Source organism: Molothrus aeneus, chromosome 7 (assembly GCF_037042795.1).
Source record: "Molothrus aeneus isolate 106 chromosome 7, BPBGC_Maene_1.0, whole genome shotgun sequence".
Classification (NCBI taxonomy): Eukaryota; Metazoa; Chordata; class Aves; order Passeriformes; family Icteridae; genus Molothrus; species Molothrus aeneus.
In genome coordinates this window covers 36914290-36940111 of record NC_089652.1, presented here as the reverse complement: position 1 = coordinate 36940111, position 25822 = coordinate 36914290, and the positions used below count along the sequence as shown (strand labels likewise).

The window sequence follows — 25822 nt, the reverse complement described above, 5'->3', positions numbered from 1 at the left end:
GTTATTACAGGGAAGGAAAGATAGGAATTTCTGTTTCTTCATTTCTTCAAATTTCTTCAATTTGAAGAAATTTCTGTTTCTTCATTGGAAGAAATGAAGACAAATAGTAAATTCTGAAATGTTATAGAAACAGTGTTTATATATATATATGTGTGTGTGTGCATATATGTATATATAAGTATGTATATATATATATATATACACACAAATAAATAAAGCCTGAAATAAAGAAACAAGAAAATGAAACTTTAAAAGCCCAAAAGCCCTTCTTGAAACAGAAATTTTTCCCTCCTGTGCTGTGGATTTTCAGAGTTATCAGACTAGATTGATATCAGGCAGTGTCGCAATAATCTCAGAAAAATAAAATAATTATGAGGAACAGAAAGCAGCCCCAGGCTGAAATTAGCTCTGCACGGGGAGATTCCCCAGCCCTGACACCCACATGGTGTTCTAAAAACTGATATCCCAGAGGAGCAGCTGCAGTACCAGCATTTCCTGGGTTTGCTTGGACATTCTGCTTCCTTGAGTTCTGTTGGGTCTTATTAATAAACATGAAATTCATTTTTCTATGTTTCTATAAACACCCTCTGCTTTGACTCTACATCCACGCGAGGCAGGTGAGCTGCCCTGAACCTTCCCAAAGAGGGAGGTACCACTGTAATCTTAGTTTTTGGGGTTTTGATGTGTAGGCTTGGTTTTAAAGGATGGGCACAGGAGCAAACTCCAGTTTTGGAGCAGCCACGTTTTCCTGGACAGCTGGGATCCAGCAGCTGCTGATGAAACAGCCAAGGAGGGGATTAATTATCCCACAGAGTCCAAGGTGGGAATTACAGGAACAAGGATGAGCCTGGGAAGATGTTTCATTTCTCCAGCCAGGCATAACAGATGGAGATGGTGAACTCCGAAGGGAAAAATGATGATCCCAGCTAGAAAACACTGCTGGGACCTGAGCATGCACCTGATGCTCTGAAAGTAAAAGCCACAAAAACCATAAAAACCCACAGCAAAAGTCCTTCCTGAAACAGAAAGAATTTTTCCCTTCTGTGCTGTGGATTTGGAATGTTATCAGACAAACCACAGACAAGGAGACTTCGGTGTGTCCAGCCTGGGGAAAAGAGTGAGGGGAGGGAGACTCATCCCAGCCTGGAGCCTCCTCCTGAGGGGCAGCTCCCATCTCTGTGACCCAGGGAACAGCTGCAGCTGGGCCAGGGCAGATTTGGGATGGATTTTAGGGCAAAATTCTTCCCCCAGAGGGTGCTGGCACTGCCCAGGCTCCCCAGGGAATGGGCACATTCCCAACAGCTCCAGGAAGGTTTGGACAGCACTGCCAGGGATGCCCAGGGTGGGATTTTGGGGTGTCTGTGAGGGCCAGGAGCTGCATCCATGATCCTGTGGGTCCCTTCCAGCTCTGGATATTCCATAAAATGGATTTTAGCTGCCAGCTAAAAGAAGGAACAGCCACACTGTGCAAGCCCCCACACCTAACACATGAAAACTCTTCACATCCCAAGCACCAAAACGCCTCAAGCCCAGCCTTAAATCACATTAAACCGAACCAGCTCCTGAAAATAAGGTTTGAGGCACTCCGGAGGCACACGAGGCCCCTGGCTGTGCTTCTCTCAAAGCTTTTAGCTCCATTTCAGGCTCTAAGCTGAGCTCTGAATTAGTGCAATTTGCCACAACAGGTTTCTTCACATCAGGACAAAACCGGGGCAGCATTTTTCCCAAAAAAAAAGGGATTAGATGACGCTAAGTGCTAAGTGCTCCCATCTGCGTGTTTAGACTCCTGAGCAGGTAATCACCACCCTCCAGGGCACATCCCCAGGGCTGGGGAGATGAGCTGGTGTCTGCCTTGCTGCTTCTGACGTGGCCCCAGTGGGGAGGTGAGGAAGGGAGGGTGGAAAAGCGCCCTGGAGCGCCAGGAACTCCCCAGAACCAGCGGCAGCTCCTGGGGGAGCCGGGATGGGATGGCAGCTCCTTCCAAGCCCAAACAGCTTCAGCCTGAGCGGGCTCCTTTGGGGTTTTTCTGCCAAGGTCAGGATGAAATGTGTGAGATGGGATTTCTTGTTGGGACGCAGGTGTTTGTTGGTTCTTGTCTCTGTCACAGTCTCACAAACCCTGAGTTCTGCAGCACTTCACTCTGACACACTAAAAATGGAGCCTCCTGTCTCTCCCTCTACAAGGCCTTTTAAGGATAAACTGTCCAATTAAGAAATGACAACTGAATTATTTTCAATTTAACCCAATAACTAATCACTCATGGCCTGCGATGGGGACTTTTTATCCAATTACACAAAACCACCCAAACCCATGGAGGAGAAGGAGAAGGAGAAGGAGAAGGAGGAGAAGAAGAAGGAGAAGAAGAAGAAGGAGCAGCCTCCATCCCAAACCCTCCACCTTGCTCTCCATCTATTACTCTATTCTAAACCCTTAAACTCTGAGTTTCCCACCCTGTGATATCACACACTTCTATCCAAACTGCACACCCACAATCCCAGTTCCACCATTCCATTTTGGAAGCTTCCCCACGGCCTCAGGTCAATGCAGTGTTCTCCTGGGGGTCAGTGCCTGCCAGCACAGAGAGTCTGAAATTCCGAGCACAGAAAATCTGAAATTCTCAGAGCCAGGGCTCCAACAGAACCCCTCCTGTTTGAATTATAAACACTGTTTTGACAGCTTTGTTAAATCTCTGTTGGATATACTGAAGTAGACAAGGTATAAATACTATGATAACTGTAATAATAATTAACACATACATGTATTTTAAAAAGTTTTCTCTATACTGGTTTTTCTACATCCTCAAATCAAATACAATATTCTTTTAAAAATCAATACCTATCAACACAAAAAATCTAAAATTCTCAGTAACCATAATTCCAACATCAACCCGGCACTCTGGGGCAGGGATTGAAGGGGTGAAAAGTTCCATGGGGCCACCAGGGAAGGAATTGTTATGATGCCACTAAAGATGGTGTTTCACACAGGTTTTTTGCCTGATAAATTTGAAAGGAACAGACAAAAATTGCAATATCTTGCACTTAAACCTAAGGCAAGTCTGCTCCTACAACTTGTTAACTCTCCATCCATATAAATTAAGGTAGGCTGAAGGATTTCAGTCTTAGCTTCCCTAACATTTAGAAATAATCGTGCAACTGGGCTACAAGGAAGAAAAACACATTTCTTTATAGGAAAACACAGACATTTTGACATAAGAAAGACAATTGTTCTCACAGACACACTAATTTATGGGCAAAACTAATCAAGAGTGTGAGAACTCTATGTCAACATTTTGAAGAAGCAGAATGTCCAGTCTATTTATACACCTGATTTTTCACCCCGTTGTTGCAAGGATCTCTCCCCACTTTGTTTTTTAACATGTACTCCTGTTACAAAAAAATGCAGGATAACGAAGGATGAAAATGAAGGATGGAGCGGGCTTTCCCCTGGATTGAGAGCTGGGGAGTGGAAACACTGAATTTAAGAAACCACAATTTTCCCCTGAAGAGCAAGGAGGGCAGGACTGGGTTCTACCTTTGCCACCTGCACAAACCTCAGGAGAATTGCTGGGAGTGGGATGAGCTTTAAGGGCCCTTCCAACCCAAACCATCCCAGGATGATTCTCTGGGGTTTTTTAAACACAAACCCTCACGTTCTGATCCTTTACTGCCCTGCTTCCAGACCTATAGGATGATACCAGCAATGGGGTTTGTAAGTTTATTCCAAGCAGGTTTCACATAACAGTTCAGATTTGTTTGAACATCAAAGCAAAACCCAAATAAAAACCATTTTATCCCCAATTTGGTCCCAAGCCAAAGCCTGTAGCTCAACCCAGGCACATCAAAAAGCCCCAGGCTCCAGGCAAGAAATCCCAATCTCGTTTTGTTGGATCATAGCTTGTGCTCCTGCTCATGGGCACAGCAAGAAAACAAGGAATGCCAAAGGTTATCCCGAGCCTTCACTGAAAATCATGGAATCCCAGGATGGTTTGGGTTGGGAGAGACCTTAAATTAATCCCACTGCACCCTCTGCCATGGGCAGGGACACCTTCCACTGTCCCAAGTTGCTCCAAGCCCTGTCCAAGCTGGCCTTCAGCACCTGGCCCTTGGAATGACCATCCTGGTGATCCAACATCTGCAGGAATCACAAGCAAAGCCCAGGTGAAACCTCCTTATTTCGGCTAAAAGATTCTCCCAGCAATTACTGGAAAAATACCTGCCAGCATCTCATGCATCACTCAATCGGCCTCAATCCTTCAGGAAAGCTGCCACCTGAAATTCCCTCTGAAGTTTATTGGCAGGGAACTATCAAAGGTGCCTTTTCACCACTCCTGAACTGTTGGACATGCCCCTCATCCAGGAGGCCTTTGAGGCACACACAGGAATAACTGAAGCATTCCTTTCCTTTGAGTCCACAAGATCCAGCCAATAGATCTGAGGAAAGGAATTAAAGTATTGAGGAACACAGACCTGGGTGGAAAAAAAAAAAAAAGAAAAAAAAAGAGGGAAATTTTCAGAAGTATCAGACTTCATGCAGCAGAATTATTATTTTTTAGAATTTTTAATCACAGAATGGGTTTGGGTTGGAAGGGAGCTTAAAGTTCATCTTGTTGCAAGCCCCTGCCACGGGAAGGGAATCTTCCACAGGCAGGGAATCTTCCATGGGTTGGGAATCTTCCACTTGGTGATTTCTGAATTTGTATTTCCTGATTCCGTTGGGTTCTCCTATGTAATTACCACAACCATATAAACAGGATAAAAGGAAATATTCCCTCCTTCTTCTCCCACAGCTGAAAGTTGGGAAAATGGAAAACCAGGCAGGAGGAGATAGGGATAACCTGCCTCAACCTTGAATTAACAGAGCTCCCAAGGGCGCAGGAAAAGGAACGCAATTGATTATTTTCCTTGCAGCACCTCAGGCTGCCAATGGCAATCACCTCTCTGACCTAGAGACCACATCTCCCCCACCTTGGCTGTGCTTTCCCTCCTCCTCCTCCTCCTCCTCCTGCCAGACAAAGGGAATTCATCCCAAGAGGATCAGCAGGCGGGATCCCTCCCGTGTAAGCCGATTGTGGGATGTCCCCACTCCTGACAGCGAGCATCACCCAGATGTCAAACCCCAGAGAGAGGGCCCTGCCGAGCCGGGCTGAGGCTAGAGGCTGCAGATTATCCCTCTGGAAGGGATGTCACTGAGAGCATGGGGCTGACTGGCCGGGAGCAGAGCAATTATCACGCTGGGAAGCACTAATTGACTTAAAGCAAGGAAGGCACGGCGGGAAGAGGGGGAGCTCTGGTGAACGAGTTAATTGTGGGCTGACTGAAGAGTAAAATATCACCATGCAAAGGTTGATGAATCACCAAGCTGTGGAACAACCTGGACAACTCCCCTGCTCCCTGCCATAAAACATCCCTCTGCAATTACCTCTGGAATTCACCTGCGCTGCAGGTACAGGGCTTGGCTGGGCAAGGGGACACAGACACACAAAACAGGGACAGTCAGCTCTGAATTCTCCTCCTCTGAGCTGATCTTTGTGCTCTCACACTTTATTCTCTGTCACCACAAACATTTTAATCTTTTTGTCCTTTTCTTAGAAACTCGTCCAAGCAGAGGTGTGACAATGGAGAGGTTCAAAGACACAGAGGAAGCTTAAAAGCTTAGAGGTTCAAAACTGACCTGAGAAACAGAGATCTCAACACTTCATATTTTATGATTTTAAACAAAAACATGTTGATTGAGGGAGAGAAACTTGACTCATTCTCTGAGCATCTGGGATTAGCAGCATGGCATTTCTGGAGGAGGCTGCAGCACACGGCTCTGCAGCTGCTCTGGCGGCTCGCTGCCTTACCTAACTCTGACAGATGGGAAATCACACAATCCCATCTTCCCGACACTGCCCTCAGGAATCAACCAGCTGGGTCTTGCAAACCAGCTCTATCTGGGTGAGCCACGTGCACTCCTCAACCCCAGGAGTGTTTTCACTCCCTGCATCAGCAGAGCAGCCAGGGCCTCGTGCAGAACCGAGCCCTCGGCGCCCACCATCCCCACCATCCCCACACCACTGCTGGGTGCTATTCCGAGGGATTTACAGCCTGATTCAGCACAAGGATATGCAGCTGGATGTAGGGAATAGGGACCAGAAGCCTGTGTCCCTTCTGAAGAAAAACACCACGCTGAAGGCAACACTATTCCAACCTGACAGAGTGACTTCAGCACCTGCCCATGTGCTTTTATAGGATCACGGGATGATTTGTGTTGGGGGGACCTTAAACACATCCCAGTCCACCCCCTGCCATGGGCAGGGACACCTCCCACTGTCCCAGGTTGCTCCAAGCCTGGCCTTGGACCCTTCCAGGGATCCAGGGGCAGCCACAGCTGCTCTGGGAATTCCATCCCAGCCCCTCCCCACCCTCCCAGGCAGGAATTCCCAATTCCCAATATCCCTTCCATCCCTGCCCTCTGGCAGTGAAAGCCATTCCCCCTTGTCCTGCCACTCCAGGCCCTTATCCAAAATCCCCTTGCAGCCTTCAGGGTGGGCAGCTTGTATTTTTCACTCACAGTTTTTGCTGCACTAAGTACATTTTTATGGTGTTCTGTCACTTCCTACAGTGAAGCCCCACTGCTAAAGAGCCCGAGGTTGGCGTCCACACCTGTGGAACATGGAGCCCAGTTCTTTTTACAGCTCTATAATCATCAGGGGATGTGTAATAACTGCACTTTTACAAGGGACCTGTTAAACACAGGCTGTGAACTGGGTCCCAGGCACTTGACGCTGCACACCCAGCGCTTCCCACAGCCTGGCTCCTTCCTGCCACTGCCACGGCTGCTGGGGACACCCTGGTTTTGGTGACACCTCCTGCTTGCTGTGTGGCTGGGGACACCTTGATTTAATCGCCACGTTCTGCTCCCCAACACTGCCAGGGTTGGAGACAGCTGTTTTCATTGCCACCTCCTTCTCCCCACAACCACCAGAGCTGCCGGCACGCCGATTTTGGTGCTCCCTCCTGTTCCCCAAAACCAGCAGGCTGGGGGACAGCCTCTTCTGGTGTCACCTCCCATTCCCCAGAACAGCTGGGGCTGGAGACATCCTGATTTCAGTGACGCTTTCCACTCCCCGGGAGCTGGGGACACCCAGGTTTCAGTGCCACTTTGCCGTTCGGTGGGGCTGGGGACAGCCAGATTCCAGTGCCACCTCCCACTCTCCAGAAACTGGGGACACCCAGGTTTCAGTGCTCACCCTCCGGTGGGGCTGGGGACACGCAGATTTCAGTGCCACTTTGTGCTCCAGTGGAGCTGGGGACACCCAGATTTCAGTGCCATTCCGCCCTCCGGTGGGGCTGGGGACACCCAGATTCCGGTGCCATTCCACCCTCCGGTGGGGCTGAGGACACCCTGATTTTGATGCTACCTCTCGCTCCCCGAGGGGGCTGGAAACACCCTGATTTTGGTGCCACCTCCCGCTCCCCGGGAGCTGAGGACACCGAGCTTTCAGTGCCACTTCACCCTCCGGTGGAGCTGGGGACACCCAGATTCCGGTGCCACCTCCCAGCCCCCGTGGAGCTGGGGACACCCAGATTCCGGTGCCACCTCCCAGCCCCCGTGGAGCTGGGGACACCCAGATTCCGGTGCCACCTCCCAGTCCCCGTGGAGCTGGGGACACCCAGATTCCGGTGCCACCTCCCAGCCCCCGTGGAGCTGGGGACACCCAGATTCCGGTGCCACCTCCCAGCCCCCGTGGAGCTGGGGACACCCAGATTCCGGTGCCACCTCCCAGTCCCCGTGGAGCTGGGGACACCCAGATTCCGGTGCCACCTCGCTGTGCCCGGGCTGGGACGCGGCTCAGCATCACCTGGGGCGGCGGAGCGGGACCCGCAGCCCCGAGCCCGCCCCGCTCCGCGCTCCCTCCGGGGCCCTTCCCCGCACTCACCCCGCGTGCCGGGACACCGGGACAGCAGGACAGCAGGACACGGGAGCAGCAGGGCAGCGGGACACGGAACGTTCGCCGCTGGCCGTGCGGGCGGAGCCGGCGGAGGAGGGGCCGGGGCCGGGGCCGGGGCCGGGGCGGAGCGGGCGGCTCGGACACGCCGTGCCCGCCCCCGGGGCGGTGGCACCTGCGGGCAGGGCGGGACCCGGACACCTGCGGGGACAGGGGGCGGCTCCCGAACCTCCCCGGGGGTTCTCGGAACTGGAACCCCCTCCCGACACCCCCTGCCCCGGCACCCACGCATCAGTTTTCCATCAGAGCTCATCGGGGATCTTGATGGCGAACTGGCGAATATCTTCATTTTAGGATAAACTCAACTTCCCTTGGGATCTGCTCTGCTGGAAGATAAATTTAAAGGGTTTCGGTTTGAGCTAAGAAATGTTTGAATCAATAGCGGCAGCGTTGCGGTGGGTCTTTTTTTAGGGATGCGAGTCCCATTCCTTTGTTTTCCCTGCGCTCTTGCGAAAGGTGGATCTTGGAAATGGATACAGTAATTTGTGCTGTTTTCATGGAGTTAATTAAGTGCTGCAATCCCACATTCCGAAAACGAAATTGTAGGGATACAATTCTTGCAAACAGTCTGCTCTCTAATTGAGTTCATCCTCCAGGCATGAGCTTTATCGAGGAGATCTTGAAGGGTGAGTATTTTTTGACTCATGGAAAGAGCTCTGGCACCCTGCAGTGTTTGCCTTCCTCTGCAGGACTTTTGGGGAATGTTTGGACTTCCCACCTGCTGTCCTTAATATAAACCATCTCCACTGGAAAGACTCTTCTTCCCGGGTGGAGCCATCCTCATCCTGCAGGAGCTTCTCAAAGGGTGAGGAAGTGCCTCTTTTGCACTGAAACCAACATTTATCACAATCCAAAATTTATTCATCATTTTTAACAATCGACTCCAAACTTTACTGGACTAATTTCTAAGTCTGCTCATGTTTTTATGGTGCAAAACCCACATAATCCTCATTAGGAGGCTACTGAGCAGCAAAAAAAGAGAGCAATCCATTCCTACAGAAAACTTGGAGCACCCGGAATTTGCATTGCTGAGGAGAAAAGTAATGATTTAATTGTGAAATGCTCAGAGTAATAATTACTGGAAATAAGCTGTTTCTAAAGCTCCCCAGTATGACTTTAGGGAAGTGGCAAGGACACACGAGCTTTTACATAGAGTGTAACATTCCTATAAAAATGGAAATACATGCACAAGGGAAGTGGAAGAGTCTCCCTGTCATCCTCCAGGCTAATGAAAAAGAGGAGGAAGAAGGAATATATCCATGGAGAGGTAGTAGAGATGATGAAATTATTTCTTCAAAAAATTTAAAACTCTTGCTATGTTCATTCCCCAGTCACCCAAATCTTTTAATGAGTGCCCCTGGATTCCTGGCAGTTCCAAAGCCAGGTTGGACAGGGCTTGGAGCAACCTGGGACAATGGAAGGTGTCCCTGCCCATGGCAGGGGTGGCATGGGATGAGCTTTAAGGTCCCTTCCAACTCAAACCACATTGGGATTTTATAATTTTTGTGAATTACTTTCTACAGGTTCAGAAGGAAAGCTGAAATCCAGAGCATGGACTCAGCCTGCTTTATAGTGTGCTTCCACTGAGTGGGAATCTGGGAATATCCTGGGTGGGAAGGGACCCACGGGATCATGGATCCAGCTCCTGGCCCTGCACAGAGACCCCAAAATCCCACCCTGGGCATCCCTGGAGTGCTGTCCAAACCCTCCTGGAGCTGTTGGGAATGTGCCCATTCCCTGGGGAGCCTGGGCAGTGCCAGCACCCTCTGGGGGAAGAGCCTTTCCCTGACACCCACCCCAAACATGCCCAGCCGTTCCCTCAGTGCTGTCCCTGTCCCGGGGAGCTGTCAGTGCTGCAGGGAGTGCCCTGTCCCGTGTCACACCAGGCCCACACGGCAGAGTTCAGTTCAGTTTTATTTTCCACTGTAACGGATTTCGAATGATACATCATGCAGTCTGCCAGTGTATCCATCCATCTCCGACAGAACTTCAGCACGAAGATAAAAGACTTCTCTCCACGGGCTGGGGGGAGGAGGAGGGTTCAGGTCTGCTATCAAGAGTTTAATACAGTTCAGCATCATTTGATGCAATGGCAAAAAAAAAAAAAATTTCCCCTTGTTACCAGCAAAACGTGTCCACCATTTATTTATCTTTTTGGTTTGTTTTTTTTTCCTTTTTTTTTTTTTCTCCTAAATTGAACACTACTGTAAAGATACATAGAGCCCAGAGAATACACGTCTGCAGTACACGTTACACACTTTACAAACTAGACAGGGGTAAATCTACAGCGTGCCTCAGCCCGCGGCTCCATCCCGCACAGCGGATGGCGCCGCTGCACGGCGCGGCTCCTGCGGGCACCGGCAGGACGCAAGTCAAAGCAAGGGGAGATTCAGATTATCCTGCCCTTTTGTTTCCCTCCTTTTTTTTCCCCCCGTGGAGGAGTACTTCAGTCATGGTTAGGTGAGGTATTTCTCCTCCAGCGAGGGGAATCTGGTGAGCCCTTTTCTTTCAGACCTTCATCGCCGTTATTTAAACAATCCTTCGAATAAAACCGCGTTCAAATTAAGATTCTCGATTTTGTTTAGTTTCAAGCCTTCGGGCAGGGTTAGATGGGATATTGGGAAGGAATGCTGTGAGGGTGGGCAGGCCCTGGCACAGGGTGCACAGAGCAGCTGTGGCTGCCCCTGGATCCTTGCAAGTGCCCGGGGCCAGGTTGGATGGGGCTTGGAGCAGCCTGGGATAGTGGAAGGTGTCCCTGCCCATGGCAGGGGGGTGGAATCAGCTGATCCTTAAAATCCCTTCCAACCAAACCATTCCATGATCCTATAATTTATAAAGATTTCAGACAAATGTGCATCTTAGTCCATTAGGCTTTATAAAGTGAATTTGAAAAGCTACTCAAGGCTCTGTGGGCAGGAATTGTAGCAAAAACTTTTTGGTGACTTATTTTTAAGTTTTCAGTATCTTCAGGATAATCCAACTCTCACCCTTGTTGAGTTTAATACAAAACTTAAGAATGCATCAGCCAAGGTCTTTCCAAGCTTAAACTTTCCTTGCTTTCCAGAAAACAAGTCGATGAAACGTGAACTCAAGGACAAACACAAGATATTTGAACATATCAATAAGAGAAGCTCAAGTGAGCCAGAAATACTTTTCAATTACTAGCAAAAAGAACAATATGCACTTTAGTTCCATCTGAAATCCGTTTTCCATTTGGGAATGGTATTTCCACCCCAATTTGTCCCATGCATGACATTTTTGGATGTGAAATTTCATTTGCGCTGTACAAACCACAACTTGAAAAATGAGCCTGGAATAAATAGAACACAACACTCAAAGAGCAAAGAAAGGAAGATGGGGTCAGGAAACAGCAAGAGACAGGTTCTGATCTCTGCAGAGCAGATGTGTGGTTTTCCTTTCCAGATATAAAATGTGAAAGCCTTAGAAATGGTACAAAAGTTGAATATACAACACGCAGTACAAAGTGAAGTTGCCTAATTAAAGTAGGCTTCAAAAATAAAAATTGATACAAGCAGAGTATGTTCAACTGAGAATTTGTAATTTCCAGCTATTAGATATCTCAGGTATTCAATTTTGAGGATTTTAGCCTAAGGCATCTCTGGGGCTTTGCTGAAAGTCCTCCTGCAGTGTTGGTGTAGAAGGGAACTTGGAGAAACTTCATCGTTTCGCTGCTGGTGGCACTGACTGGCTGATCAGCACCAGCACAAGGAAGAGATGTCCAAGTTCACTTCTGCCTCAAGCTGCAGGGAGCTGGCAGAACCGGCCCCAAAAAATTCCTGCTCCATGCCTTGAGGAATCCAGACCTTTTTGTTGTCATGAATGCTGCATTTACAATTGAATTCTGTACCAAACTCTGAGAGACACAACAAAAAGTTTGCCTACAGTACAAAAATCTTTGACAGCAAATAAGCTTGGGATCTTTTCCTAGAACCAAAACAAGAGGATTATTAATTCCTAGTAGAAAGCTCAGCTCTGACCAGCTGGTAAGATAGCACAGAGTAGTTCTGAGTTAGTGATTTTATTAAAGATTGCATATGGCAAGTTCACAGTTCATTCTTCTGGCAGTGCACATGCACGTTAACGAAAGAAAATATAAAACTTTGGAAAATACAAAATAAATTAAATACATGCAAATCTGCAACTTCATTAAATATGTTTAGCAAAATGCTTCCCCAAAATAGTGCAACATTAAAAAAAAAACCAAACAAAAACCAAAAAACAGTTAAATTAAGTTCAACTTACTTTGCAACACCCTAATTTCAGTAGAAAAAAATATCTAAAGTCAACTCACAATCTTCCAAAACGCTCTACGGAACTGAAGAGTTCTACACCTACACATTCAGAAATTTAAAAATAAAAATCCCAATCAATCTCAAATTAAAGAAGAGCAAACGTCTGCAAAAGAAGACCAGAGGGCTACACTCAGCTGGAGCCTTCCTGGAATTCCAGCTTCCTGGAGCCTTCCTGGAATCCCGGCTTCCTGGAGTCCCACCTGCCCCAGGAGATGGGGAGGGAGGGAGGAGGAGGAGGAGGAGGAGGAGCAGCACCTTCTGCCTGCCAGCAGAACCTTCCCAGAGCAATTCCAGTGCCCCCTTGCTGGGAAGATGGAAATTTGCTGTCTGAGAGATCCAGGGAAGGCTTTTCCTTCCCTCTGGACCTTCCACAGGATGAGAGGATTTAGTGGCTTAAAAAGACATTCCCTTCCCCTGGAAACGTGCTCCTCACATCCCAGCAAAAAAATTCCCAAATTTGGTCTGCAAAGGGCAGCTGGAGTGTACAACTCTCACCTCCTTTAGGATTTTTTTTAAGGAAGGGTTTGGGGGATTTTATTTTCCTTTGTTCTGGTAGGGGACTGTTCCCTCCGGGATCTGAATTCCAGTGTGAACAGATCAGGGCTTGTCTGGGGAAAGGGGGAGGGAGGGGGGAGATGCTTGTCAGATTTTCCAAGGCAAGATTTCCACAGCATTCTGAAATCCTTCAAAAATTCCTAGGGAACAACTCTTACAAACATGTGGCTAAGCCATTCCACTCCAGGAAAACCCACCACTGTAGGGAGAACTACAAGGGAATAGGAGCTTAATTTTGAAACAGGTCACACAGGTAAATTCATGGAACTACCAAACTTCAAATCCTACGTCTATACTAACAGATTTCTCTGCATCCCGTTTGTTCTTTACCAGGTACTGCAATAAAGGTTATTTTATACAGTCCAAAGATTTTTTTTCTTTTTTTAAATCAGGATATTACAAATGGTTCTTTGGGGAAATTTCCTTCTGAAAATGTTAAGCAGTAAAATTAAACCACATAGCAGCACATTTTCATCCCCTAAAAATATAAAATAATATGTATATTATACAGGAAATCAGTCATGACAGAGCACAATCACCTGCCTTTGATGGCACTTGGTCATTGAATAATTAATTCCTTGATGCCAGAAGTCGGGAATTACCAATGCCAACGGAGGACTCGGAGGAAAAAAAGAAAATCATCACTCTGAGTGGAGAAGCCCCAACCTAAGCAGCGCCAAGGGGTCGTGGAATTCGGAGTGGCAGACTCCCTATCATCCTTACTGAGGTGGGAATGTTCCAGACACTGTACAAGGATCTGGAGGAGCTGAGCTGGACACTTCTGTACACGTGGAGATCCTACGAAGCTCGGAGTACCTGGAGCGGGGCGTCGCCGGCGGCCGTGGGAAGCGCAGGATGGACGGGACGTGGACCGGGTTGGAGAGGGGCAAAAAAGAAACTAATGTGACTTAATGACAGTCCTTAACATGCTAAGTGGAACTGACCTGCCAGAGAGAGCGAGAAAAGGAAGGAAAATTAGTGGATTTGGGGGATTAGAAAGCAGAGCGCCGAAAACGGGACGGGCAGCAAACAAAGATCTGCAATCGCGTTTAAAAAATGATGGAATTTGGGTCTCACAAAATGAGCCAATTCTCCTGATGGGATTCGCTCTCTGCCACCTGCAGCCTGGAATGATGTCTCACCCAAACACTGTGGGAAATGGATTTGTAGAAAATTCTCAACAAGTATTAGAGTTCACACCCTCACAATCCAAAACCCCACTATTTCCTAATTACAATACACTAGAAATGTTTCCTAACCTATCAGCTTTTGCCACACCATGCTGTAAATGCCTTGAAGCCAATCATCTAAAATTACCCCTCATGAGTCCTAACACAATACATCTTTCATAGCTCTATTTCTCCAAAGTATCTAATCTTTTTTACAAAACTATCCTTTGAAACTTCTTTCTAGTTCAATTTCTCTCTCAGCAATGTCTGTCCTATTCCATGGTATTTCTAAGTCAACATTTCTTATCTCAAAGTTTACATACAGATACACACTATGTGAACCTTCTGTCAAGTTTTAAAAATTTTCTACAAATCCATTTCCCACAAACACTATGTAAAGGTCTAACTTTTTTTTTTCCCCTTTAATTTTTTGTTCCTTTCGTGGGATTTTTCTCTTGCCTCATTGGATGTGCTGAAGAGCTGGTGTGTGTTTATCTCATGTAATAAGGAGGGGGAAGTAACAGCAGCAGAATTTGAAAATTACAATATCAAAAGGATGAAAAATACAAATTCAAACCAATCCTTCTGTTCTGTCTCCTGACAGAGATATTTTCCTAATATATATACACATATATAAAATAAATGTTTACAGAAATACCTGAAATATTCTATATATAATATCATGATAATATTATAAAAATATACTCTATAATTTTATATATTCACATTAAACAAGCACATTTTATTAAAACCCACGATTCTTTCTCTTCCATCTGCTGGGTTAATCAATCATAACCACTGACCAGTCTAACAGCACTAAGTGTCTTTTATCTTTATGGTGAATAATGAATGAACACAAGATAAATCTCTCCTCAGCAAATGTTGAGATAAGAACCTCAATTTTATTTCTCTGCTGTTAAATGACTATAAAAGAGAGTTTTGTTCTGGTTCCAGCTGCACCATTCCAAAGCACTTTCTGCAGAGTCTAGGAATGTCTCAGCAATAATCCGGAAATAATCTGGATGAAGTTCTCCCTGCACTGGCAGCACCTTTACTAACACCCTTACTCAGATCCCTGGGTTTCCATCCAAGCTCAGAATTCAGATTACTCAGATACTCCCAATTTTGGCAGCCAAATAGTTGGAATTTGCCAATAAAATTCTTAAGCAAAGGACCAAAACTGAGGAGAACTGACCCTCTCCAATCACTCCCCAGCCTTCCTGGACTACACCTTCCATCTTCTCCTTATTTCTGGATGTGAGCAAAAAATCTAGAACACATTGTTAAAATACTTTAATTCCAACCTGTAGGGTTGCCATTTGGTTTCCAGATTTTTTCCTAATTTTTTTCCAGAAACCCCAAGTCCATAACTTTATCCAGTTTCCCCTGAGATCTTCCATTCTCTTTTTCTGCAGCCTCATTTTCCCTGGTGCTCCTCTGCAACATGGCCTGAACCTGCTCATCTCCACAGCCCTCAAATCTAAACCTCAGCATCTGAAATATCTGTTGAGTATTTTATGCCTCCTGATTGCTTTTTCTTGACTTCCACAGTCCTGCCTTGTTATTACAAACCCATCTGGTTTGAAGTGTGGCAATTTTATTAATAAAATTGACAACTGTGGCCTGTTTGAGTCTCACTCTTCATTTCACTACAGCTGGTAAATTAAAGGTGCATTTATTTGTGGCAGGTGGCAGCTTTTTCCCCTCAGAGTAGCTGTTACAAGAAATGTTTAGAAATCTTTGACCAGGCTCTCTCTGTACCCCACTCTTTGCCAGGTCACAGAGATGGGAATGCAATGAAGCAGATGGACAGAGGCACCTCACTCCTGAGGTGGAAAAGCCAATTTCAGACCAGAATGGACAAAACCACTCAGCAAAGCCTTGCCCTAATTTATCCACAGAGGAAATATTTGTTGCTGGAAGCTCATGGCAAACACAATGAGCAGGAACAATCCCCCAGCACAATAACAGCTTGAGTGTGGTGTGATGGATGCTTGGCATGCAAGCCTGACATGAACATTCCCCCAAAAAAGCTAAAAACACCCAAGAATGCCTCGAGGAGACCACAGACCATGAAGAGAGTTGTGAGACAGAATTAATCCTCGAGGAAGGCAAAAAGCCAGACTTGGAGGGACAAGTTTGCTGTCCCCAGGCTGCTTTTCACAGCCACTCGCTGCCATCCGGCTTTTGGCACATCTGTGGCATAAAGTGATCATCTAAAATAATGCAGATAGAAAATCTCTCCAATAAGCATTTATTTATATTATAATATATATATATTATATTTATAAAATCTCTCCAATGAGCATTTAAAGAAAGAAATGGGAGGATGGAGTCCATGGAACAGACTATTGGGAATATGCTGCTCATCTTCTGCTTCGGAGAGACTCTCAAGCCCTGGCAATTAAAGTAATATATTTAGGGTTGGTTTTTTTTTTCCATGAAGAAAACTAAGAGTGCAAAGTGTGCCAAATGGTGACACTCAAATCTGGAGATGTCTCATGCTGCCACTGAAAGCTGCTCTACCCTTATCCCAGGCTGGAATATCCCAACATGGAAACACATCCATGGTACAGAAAGCAGAAGATGATGCTGGCAGAAGGAATCTCTGGATCTGTATTTTTACTACATGAGTTTCATACCTCTATGGTGAATTTTGGTTCAGATTTACCAGAGCAGCTTTTAAAAAACTTAAAAGGGCTAAGTCATTAAAATAAAACCTCTCCTCAGCAGCTGGCAAAACCTCTTAACAGGCACTAAATTAACAAGTATTGTAATTATCAGCAAACAACTACTAAAAATAGAAAAAAAATTACTGTGGGTCTCCTAAAAGCGAGATGAAATATAAGGGAACTGAGTGATCAGTGGGAGAAGAGGTGAGTGAGTTACTCTGGCCTTACCTCTCGTTTATTTGGTGTTGTGGTAGTAGCTGGAGTTGGACATGCCTCCCCCTCGGATGGCGTGGACGGCCGTCGGAGAAGACGCTGGGTAGTGACCAGGGCGGATGGGCTTGGCTGCACAGGGCAAGGAGGGACCAAACAGGACATTTTAGCTTTCCCATTTTAGCTTCCCATCTCCCCTTCTCCTCCAAGGGAAACCCCATTGTTTCCCAACTCAGTGGTTTCTGATCCAGCTGTGCAGAACACAGCACTTCCTGCCTTGGCTAACAGCAAAAACACCCATTTTCCTGCTGGCAGATCCTTTTTCCTGCTGGCAGAGCCCTTCCACCTTCCCATGAATTGGATCTGAAAAAATTATGGACTGTCCAAGAGCAGAGGGAAGTCACTTGCTGGGCAGTGAGGCACTTTTTATGTCCAATTTACACCATTCCAGAAGATGTCAAGACAAAGCTTGGATGGCTCCCTACAAGAGGAAGCATTCAGGAGGTGACACTTTGTGCTGCGTGATTCTCCCTCAGGATTTAATACCCCAGTATTGTCATCTCCATCTAAACCATTATCCTTTTTAATCCCAACAAATCATTCCAAGAATTGCCCCATTCCTCTGTTGTGTGCACTCATTGCATTGTGCCTCGGAGATATATCAATATCTGAAGTACAAAGGAAGACTTTTTGGAATTAAATCACATGGAGGACTAATCAGAGGGAAAAAAGAGAAATGGACAAGGTCCAGAAAGGCAAGGAAAGAATGAAAGCAGAGAGGGAGCGTGTAGGGGGAGGAGGAGGAAGAAAGTGAGCGACTAATTTAAGGAGACAAGTTTTCAGGTCACTAGAAGGGCACACAAGACCCATTATGCCCTTTATTTACCCAGTGGAACAGCAGAGCCTCTTTAAACTTGAGGTGGGGCAAATTCCATGAAAAAACGAGGCCTTTGAAGATTCCTGTGCAGCAGAGGAGAAGCAGCCCCTATGTTTTACTCCCTCCACTCCACCCCCAGCAACCAGCCCGAGCCTGAAGCATGTGGGCAGCCCCTTTAGCTCCATGTCCTCACCAATTTGGGCAGAGTGTGCTCTCCGGGCCATGTTTTTGGCTCTCACGGCCTCCTTAATGCGATCCACCTCCTGCTGGTAGCGCTTGCGGTCACGCATGGCGTTCTCCTTGGCCTCCTTCAGTGCACTCTCCAGGGCCTTAACTCTCTCTGCCGTAGCTCGAAGGCGTTTCTCCAGCTTAGGAAGCTCGCAACGAAGATCTGCATTATCACGTACCAGCTGTGGGGAAAGTGGTGCAAAGTTAAAGGAGGTAAAAAGAAAGGGGTGAAAATGTCCTCAGAGAAATGGCGGGAAAAGTCCCCTCACAGAGAGAAAACGCCACCATGCTCTCCATATGTCATGTGCTACAATTAAACAGGTTTCTTCCAGAAATTAATGTGAAAAACTTAGGTTAAAGAGAAATTTAGAATGGCCAGAGCTGGAGTGAACCCACAAGGTCAAAGTGGTCAAAATCTCCTCAGAGAAATGGCGGGAAAAGCCCTCACAAGGAGAGAGGAAATGCCACTGGTTGCTCTACACTCCTTGTGTACTAAGATTAAACAGATGTATTCCAAAAATTAATGTGAAAAGCTTAGGTTAAAGAGAAATTTAGAATGTCCTGAGCTGGAATGGACCCACAAAGTCTAAAGAAATTGCCAAAAATCTCCTCAGAGAAATGGCGGGAAAAGTAACCTCACAAGGAGGGAGGAAATGCCACTGGTTGCTCTACACTCCTCGTGCACTAAAATTAAACAGATTTCTCCAAGAAATTGATGTGAAAATCTTAGTTTAGACAGAAATTTAGAATGTCCTGAGCTGGAATGGACCCACAAGGTCTAAAGAAATTGGCAAAAATCTCTTCAGAGAAATGGCGGGAAAAGTCACCTCATGAGGAGAGAGAAAACATCACCAGTTGCTCTCCATATGTCATGTACTAAAATTAAACAGATTTATTTCAAAAATTAATGTGAAAAGCTTAGGTAAAAGAGAAATTTAGAATATCATGAATTGGAATGGACCCACAAGGTGAAAAGAAAGTGGCAAAAATCTCCTCAGAGAAATGGCAGGAGAAATCCCCTCATGAGGAGAGAGGAAATGCCACTGGTTGCTCTCCATGCCAGGTGTAGTAAAATTAAACAGATTTCTTCTAGAAATGAATGTAAAAATCTTAAAGAGAAATTTAGAATGTCTTGAGCTGGAATGGTCTAAAGAAAGGCCCACAAGGTCTAAAGAAATTGGCAAAAATCTCCTCATAAAAATGGCAGGAAAAGTCACCTCACAAGGAGAGAGAAAATGTCACCAGGTGCTCTCCATATGTCATGTACTAAAATTAAACAGGTTTATTCCAGAAATTAATGTAAAAATCCTAAGTTAAAGAGAAGTTTAGAATGTCCTGAGCTGGAATGGACCCATAAGGATGAAGTCCAGCTCCTTACCCCACACAGGGCAACCCAACACTCCCATCCTGTGCCTGAGAGCATTGTCCAAGCTCAGCTATATTCACAAAACTCACTTCTCTGGCTGAGGACTGATATTCATTTAAACTGACCAGAAAGAGCAAAGAAAAATAGAGTTTATTCCATTCAACAAGATTCCACAGAGCTGATCCTGAAAGATGAGGACTCCAGGACCAAGCCTGCCACTGCAGAGCACTTGACAGCCAGATTTGCTTCTCTACACATCAAAAACTGCAGCAGAAACTCTACATTTCCTCATAACACAGAAATCTCCAGGATTTTGCAAATCCTTGGTCCTCATTATTTTAAAATAAGAATGCTTGAATATGTCTTACAGACATCACCAGGGATCACCCCAAATTCGTCATTTCCAGTGGCTCTGATGTGTTCACCTGTGTGTTCCCTACTCAGCCATGTGGGAAAACTGGGAACTTCACTGAGAAATCACTTTTAGGCCTGTAACTACAAATATAATGATTACATGCAACTTTGAATTGGTGCACTTCCTCAGTTTAACATGGACCTGAGCGAGGTCTATCAATTATACAAATCACATCTGACCTCCCATGCAGCAGCAGCCAAGAGAGGATTGATTTTTAATAAACACAAAACTGATGCAAAGGGGCAGAAAATACAGCACAATTTCCACTGAACAGATTACACCACTGCTGGAAGTCAACAGAAATCTGCTCCAAAGGAGTGACTCTCCCTCTTCTGGAGAGAAAAATGGATTAACAACCACATTAATAATGCAGCAAAGCAACAGCATGTCCTGACATTCACATGTTGTTTAACAATCAGAGCATTTTAACACCTGCTGGGCCAGGCTTAGTGCTGGAGAAGAACACAAACAAGCTAAAAAAACATTGTCACAATGTGCTTTTTCTGCAAGTGCTGAACCCTTGTTGTGTGAAGTAGTTGTGATACAAAATCCAAGCAGGATGGTATCAAGTCCAATGTCACTTTTCTCTGCAAGTTTCCTACAAGATGTGGATTCCAAGTTGATTTTGAGTAAATACACGCTAATGAGAGCTATAAAAATCCACATTTGAAACCCAGCAGATGCATGAAACGAGTGCAAAAAAAAAGGCAAAATGGTAAAAGAAAAATCACTCTGAAGATGTCCCAGTTTCCACATTTAGAAAGTAGGTCTTGAAACCATCTGTTCCCTAAGAATCTGAAAACCCCAAACCTTAGCAGACACTTGTCACAGTCCAGCACTTCCTGCTCTTTGGGCACTTCCACAGGAGTAATTAAAGCAAATGTGGGAGTGTGGGTCACTAATACAGCTCTGGGAGAGTGCAGTGCACAGTGTAATGCCACTGCTCAAAAAAGAAATCAAAACAGCTTTAGTGCTTTGTGTGTGCACCTGAAGAGTGGCACACAGCTCCAGCATAGTTGGGGGTGGGGGGGGGGGGGGGGGGGAGATTTTAGGGAGAAATTATTCCTGTGAGGGTGGGGAGGGCCTGGCACAGGGTGCTCAGAGAAGCTGGGGCTGTCCCTGGATCCCTGGAAGTGTCCAAGGCCAGGCTTGGAGCATCCTGGGACAGTGGAAATTGTGGGACGTGGAAGGGACGGGACTGGATGGGCTTTAATTCCACATCTGGGATCGTATGAAACTGGAATTCCATGAAGGAGGGAGGACACACAAATGGACAGGGCCAGAAATTACCAACCTCAGCACCCCAGGGAGGCACCAGCCTTTCAGCTGCACAGAAAACCCCAATTCCATTGTTTTCATTGAAAACTCTGCTGGTTGAATCCGCTCCAACCACCTCCAAGGTGCCTCTGAGCAGCTTCAGGCCAGGAGTCAAATTGGGGATGCACAATCCATCCAGAAAACAGCTATTTTTATGTATTTCCTACTGCCAAACAGATGTGTTTTCACAGAAAAAAAAATAAATCCTTATTTACCACATTCCTAGAAGTACATGGAGTGGGAAAAGCAGCTCCAGCTCCTAATTCCAAGGAGTTTAGAGGGTACATTTTCCTCAGACAGCACAGGTTACCTTTCAAAATTACCCTTGCAAATATTCAAAAAGTGCAAGTTTTGATGGAGGAAGGGAAGGAGGGGAAAGGAAGGGAAAGGGGGAAAAAAGGGAGGGAAAAAGGGAGGGGAAAAGGGAGGGGAAAAGGGAGGGGAAAAGGGAGGGGAAAAGGGAGGGGAAAAGGGAGGGGAAAAGGGAGGGGAAAAGGGAGGAAAAAAGGGAGGAAAAAAGGGAGGAAAAAAGGGAGGAAAAAAGGGAGGAAAAAAGGGAGGAAAAAAGGGAGGAAAAAAGGGAGGAAAAAAGGGAGGAAAAAAGGGAGGAAAAAAGGGAGCCTTTACCTGTTTGTGAACCTTTGTAAGTTGTTCCAGGTTGTTCTCAAGAAAGGAAATTTTCTGCTTCTGCGCAGCGCTTCCACCTCCATCATCACTATCCAGTTCAACACTCTGCACACAAAATTGCAGCACTCAGCAAAGCCAGGCACAAACTCAAGGGGAAGCTCAGCTCTTTGGCAAATCTGAGCTCCCCAAAGGCACAAAAGTCTTACTGAGCCCCAAATTTAAGAGAAATTATTTTAACTCTTTGTTTGATTTTTAGGAATCGCATTTCCCCTTACACAAAAAAAACCACCAAGCTATTTTTACTGAACAATTACAGGGGAATCCTGAATAGGAAAATCCAGTTATACTAAATAATTTTTGAAGCTCATCATCTTTGAGAATTTTGTACTTAAACTGCACTGGATAAATTCACTTCCCTCACCCACCAACATTTTCCTTATCAAATTAGGACCAAATACAAGCTGATAGACATCAGAACAGCTTTAATCTTGTTTATCACTGCTACTAAAAAAGACATTATCCCATTTTGTAAATGGGATATGCACTAAAGGCTTCCAGTAAATCACAAGAATACTGTACATAAAGGAGAAGATTTGGGTTTAAAAGAGCAGAGTTTTACTTTTTTAACACGGGTGGTAAGATCCTGGACAAACAGCTTGCGCAGATTGTGAAGAGTCTGAAGCTCCCTTGCCTGGAATAAAAATAACAAAACAATAATTTTTAGAAAAGGACAAATGACTAGGACATAGTAGATGCTCTGGTGTAAAAGTTCTCCTTGGATTTGAGTTGGTAACAGGAGAAAAGAACTCTGGATTTTCTCTCTAGGAATCACTCTGAATGCCACAAAAGAAACCCCACCCAGCCCCAAAACCACACTGAAGAGAACAATTTCTCCAAAATTGGTAAAAACAACCTTTTTTAATTTTAGTTTAGGTAGTTCAAAGCTGTTTACTCAAAAATTAAAAAATATATCACCAGGGTATACAGATATAGGGGAAAAAGCTGAACAAGGTGTAATTAAGACCTACCACTGTTTCCTCCAGCCCTTTAAGGTCTTCTCTTGCTTGTTCTCTTTTATCATTAAGGAGTCTGGAAAGATCACAACATGGAACACGAATCAATCACAATAAACAGAGGAGAATCAACAGCATCCACCTGGAGCAGCAAATCTGCAGGTGGCAGCAAATTTCACATCTCTAATTATACTTTTGATTGCCCCAAATATCCAAATTTATCACCTGGAAGGGCTGAGTCACCACCTCCATCTTTGTGTCCACACATGGGATTTTTCTCTCTCATTTCCAGGAAAGGCTTTTTACTCAAACATCTGATTTAAAACCCCCAAAAATATCAACAAAGCCCACAAAAAAATTCCCAACATCTTTCATGCTTGTTTTGCTGTGTATTAAGGAATGAGAGATTTAAGACTTGCTGGGATATTTTATAAAATCAGAGCCCTAATGAACTCTTTTTGTAGTTATCAAAGCCACTATTGAAAACCCTGTGGTATAAAAATAGAGAGTAATTGGTAATTATTTATTAGTAGCTCCTGCTGACTTTCCTACTAAAATGATATTTTCAGTGTGAATATTCCAACACAAATCCCTCTCCCTAGCACATTTTCCACACATGAAGAGGTTCAGGGATACCAAACTGCGCACTTACATGAGCTTTTCCAGTTTCATTTCTCTTTCCTGGTCCTCAATTTTTAATTTATCATAATCTGCACTCAGCTTCTCCTGTTCCAGCTGCAGCTTCTGGTTCATGCTGGAAATGTGAAAGGAAAAGTCAGCCCAGCTAAGGAGGAAGGGAGGGAAAATCTCCACAAACAAAATGGGATTGGGCAGAGGAAAAGTAAAGCTGTAACTCTCTACTGAATAACTCTGGAAGAAATGAAGCATAAAAAACCTGGAGGACATTATTTTAAAATATTGGAGAGCTAAATCCAGTGGTTTGTTTTGTTTGCCTGTAAGGAGGACCCAAATTGTTGTTGGCATCTTTCTAACTTGCTTCCTCATTTCCCTACAATTAATCTTTGGCCATACACAATAAATATGATAAAATGATGCCTAGATTTTAGAAAAAGAAGGACGCAGGAGCAAAGCATAACAGAGTCACATTGGTGGTGAGGAAAAAATATAAAAATGTGTGAAAATGGGAGCTGTTGGAGTCAGCCAGACTATCACTGTCTGCTGTGAGAATCTCAAAACCTTCCTGGGGACGTGGTTCAGTGGTGGCTGAACTCAATGACCTTAAAGGATTTTCCAACCCAAATGATTCCATGATCCTTTAAAACCTGCTCTCCTCTCACCTCCTGACCTGCAGGTGCAACATCACCCTTTCTTATAAACTCCCTATGATTTTATGGCCTTGTTAAAGCTCCCCAATAAAGAATTAGGCACTGTAATCCACCCTGCAAAATAATTGCAGGGTTGGTGCTGCGTGTAAGGGCAGAACTTGCAAAGAAACATCAATCAAACCTAACAAAAGCAAGGCCAAAGCATCCCAGGACAGAGGAGGGGTGGAGAGGGTGAACTTACTCCCTGATTTCATCGATTATTTTCTGCTTCTCTTCGATCTCATCCCTCAGCCTGGACAGCTGCTTCTGGTGGGCTTCCCTGTGGCTCTCCATCTGCTGCTCCAGAGCCTTCTGCAAACACAGAGCTGGGAATCAGAGCAGCCCAGGGACACACAGCTCCCTCTTACCCAGCCTCTGGATTGGAGGGAAAACACCAAATCCATGTAGGAAACTGCCTGGCATTTCCTTCTGTCATCACTGAGCTCTGTCCCTGCTCACCCAACCTTTTAATTCCGTTTTTAGCAACAGATGTACAACAATTTTGACTCATTTTCTTGCAAAAAGTACCCCATGAAAACCCAGGGCTTAGCCACAAATGCCACGGATTTTACACCAATCCTCTCTTATTTCCCCTGTTTATTCACTCAGAAAATACCTGTACAGCTCTGCCTGCGACAGAAATAAAACCCAAACCTCTGAGAATTGTTTATCCACAGCCCTGCTATTGAAATTGTTATTTAAATTTAAATTCTAGGAGTAAATATGCCTCAAGCAACAGGAAAAACTCAATTTGTGTCTTTAGACTGCTAACACAAACTTTGCTTTTTTCCTCAGAGCTGTAAGGTACAACCACTTTAATCACAACTGCTTTCATCACTTTACAACTGCTTTCATCACTTAAAATTTTTATGATGGAGGGAGAAGTTCTGCAGCTGGCAAACCTCTATTACTGCCCTTGTAAAACTCTATTTTTCCTTGTCTGCAGTGTGCAACCTCATCAGAACAACTCATTATTGCAAACATTTCCTGGCATTCCAAAGGAAAAATACCAGAAAACGGGTTTATGTATTTTATTATTATTTCCAGGAGATAATCAGAATTCCAGCAGAACTTTGGGGAAGCAGCCTCTTTTAAAATCAAATTTATAAGTACCTAAATGATATTAACCCCAGGAGCCTCATTCACTACTGAGCAAATTGACTTCCAGCAGAGCTCCAGCAGCAAAAATTTAGTGTAACACAGAGGTGAATCAATGTAATTTTTGGCCATGTGAACAAGAAGACAAAATTCCACCCCAACGAACAATCTCACCAAGAAATTCCCTCAAAATTTCCACAGTGCCAAACTACCTTCATCTCCTCTGCATCCTGGAGTCGTGTCAGGTGCTCCTTCTCCTTGTCCTTGAAGCTGACTTCATGCATTTTTTCTGTTTAAAGGTGGAAACAGTTTTAATTTTAATTTTTAATTTTAGATTTTAAAATAAATTTAATTTATTCCAGGATATGGAATAAAGATTCTGTTCTAACAATGCAGAAGATGATTTTTTTTTTTTTTTAAATAAAAAGTTTTGTCCCCACCTGCTGCTCCCTCAGAGAGGGAAAATTCCTTGTGCAGAAATCCAGAATGATTTTAAGGCTGCAAGGTTATAAATTGATATAACTCAGGAGCTTAGCAAAGCTACAAGAGCTTCTTTTATACCTACACATTTTCCACATTCAATTGGAAGGGGAAAACCAAGCCTTAAAAATGAAGTCAGCTGGGAAAGACACAACTTGTGCACATCT

General features: G+C 45.0%; 1 protein-coding gene across 1 annotated transcript in view; it reads right to left on the bottom strand.

Annotated features, from left to right (window-relative positions):
• Positions 1 to 9891: 9891 nt before the first annotated feature.
• KIF5C (kinesin family member 5C) overlaps positions 9892 to 25822 on the bottom strand; it is an 81347-nt gene continuing 65416 nt past the window's right edge. Inside the window, exons 18-26 of the mRNA XM_066553836.1 lie at positions 25388 to 25464; positions 24280 to 24389; positions 23405 to 23506; positions 22768 to 22828; positions 22359 to 22430; positions 21740 to 21844; positions 17980 to 18196; positions 16928 to 17041; positions 9892 to 13802 (exon numbers count right to left, since the gene is read on the bottom strand). Coding sequence (XP_066409933.1) covers positions 16935 to 17041; positions 17980 to 18196; positions 21740 to 21844; positions 22359 to 22430; positions 22768 to 22828; positions 23405 to 23506; positions 24280 to 24389; positions 25388 to 25464 — 851 coding nt within the window. The 3' untranslated portion in view covers positions 9892 to 13802; positions 16928 to 16934. The remainder of the gene's footprint in view (positions 13803 to 16927; positions 17042 to 17979; positions 18197 to 21739; positions 21845 to 22358; positions 22431 to 22767; positions 22829 to 23404; positions 23507 to 24279; positions 24390 to 25387; positions 25465 to 25822) is intronic.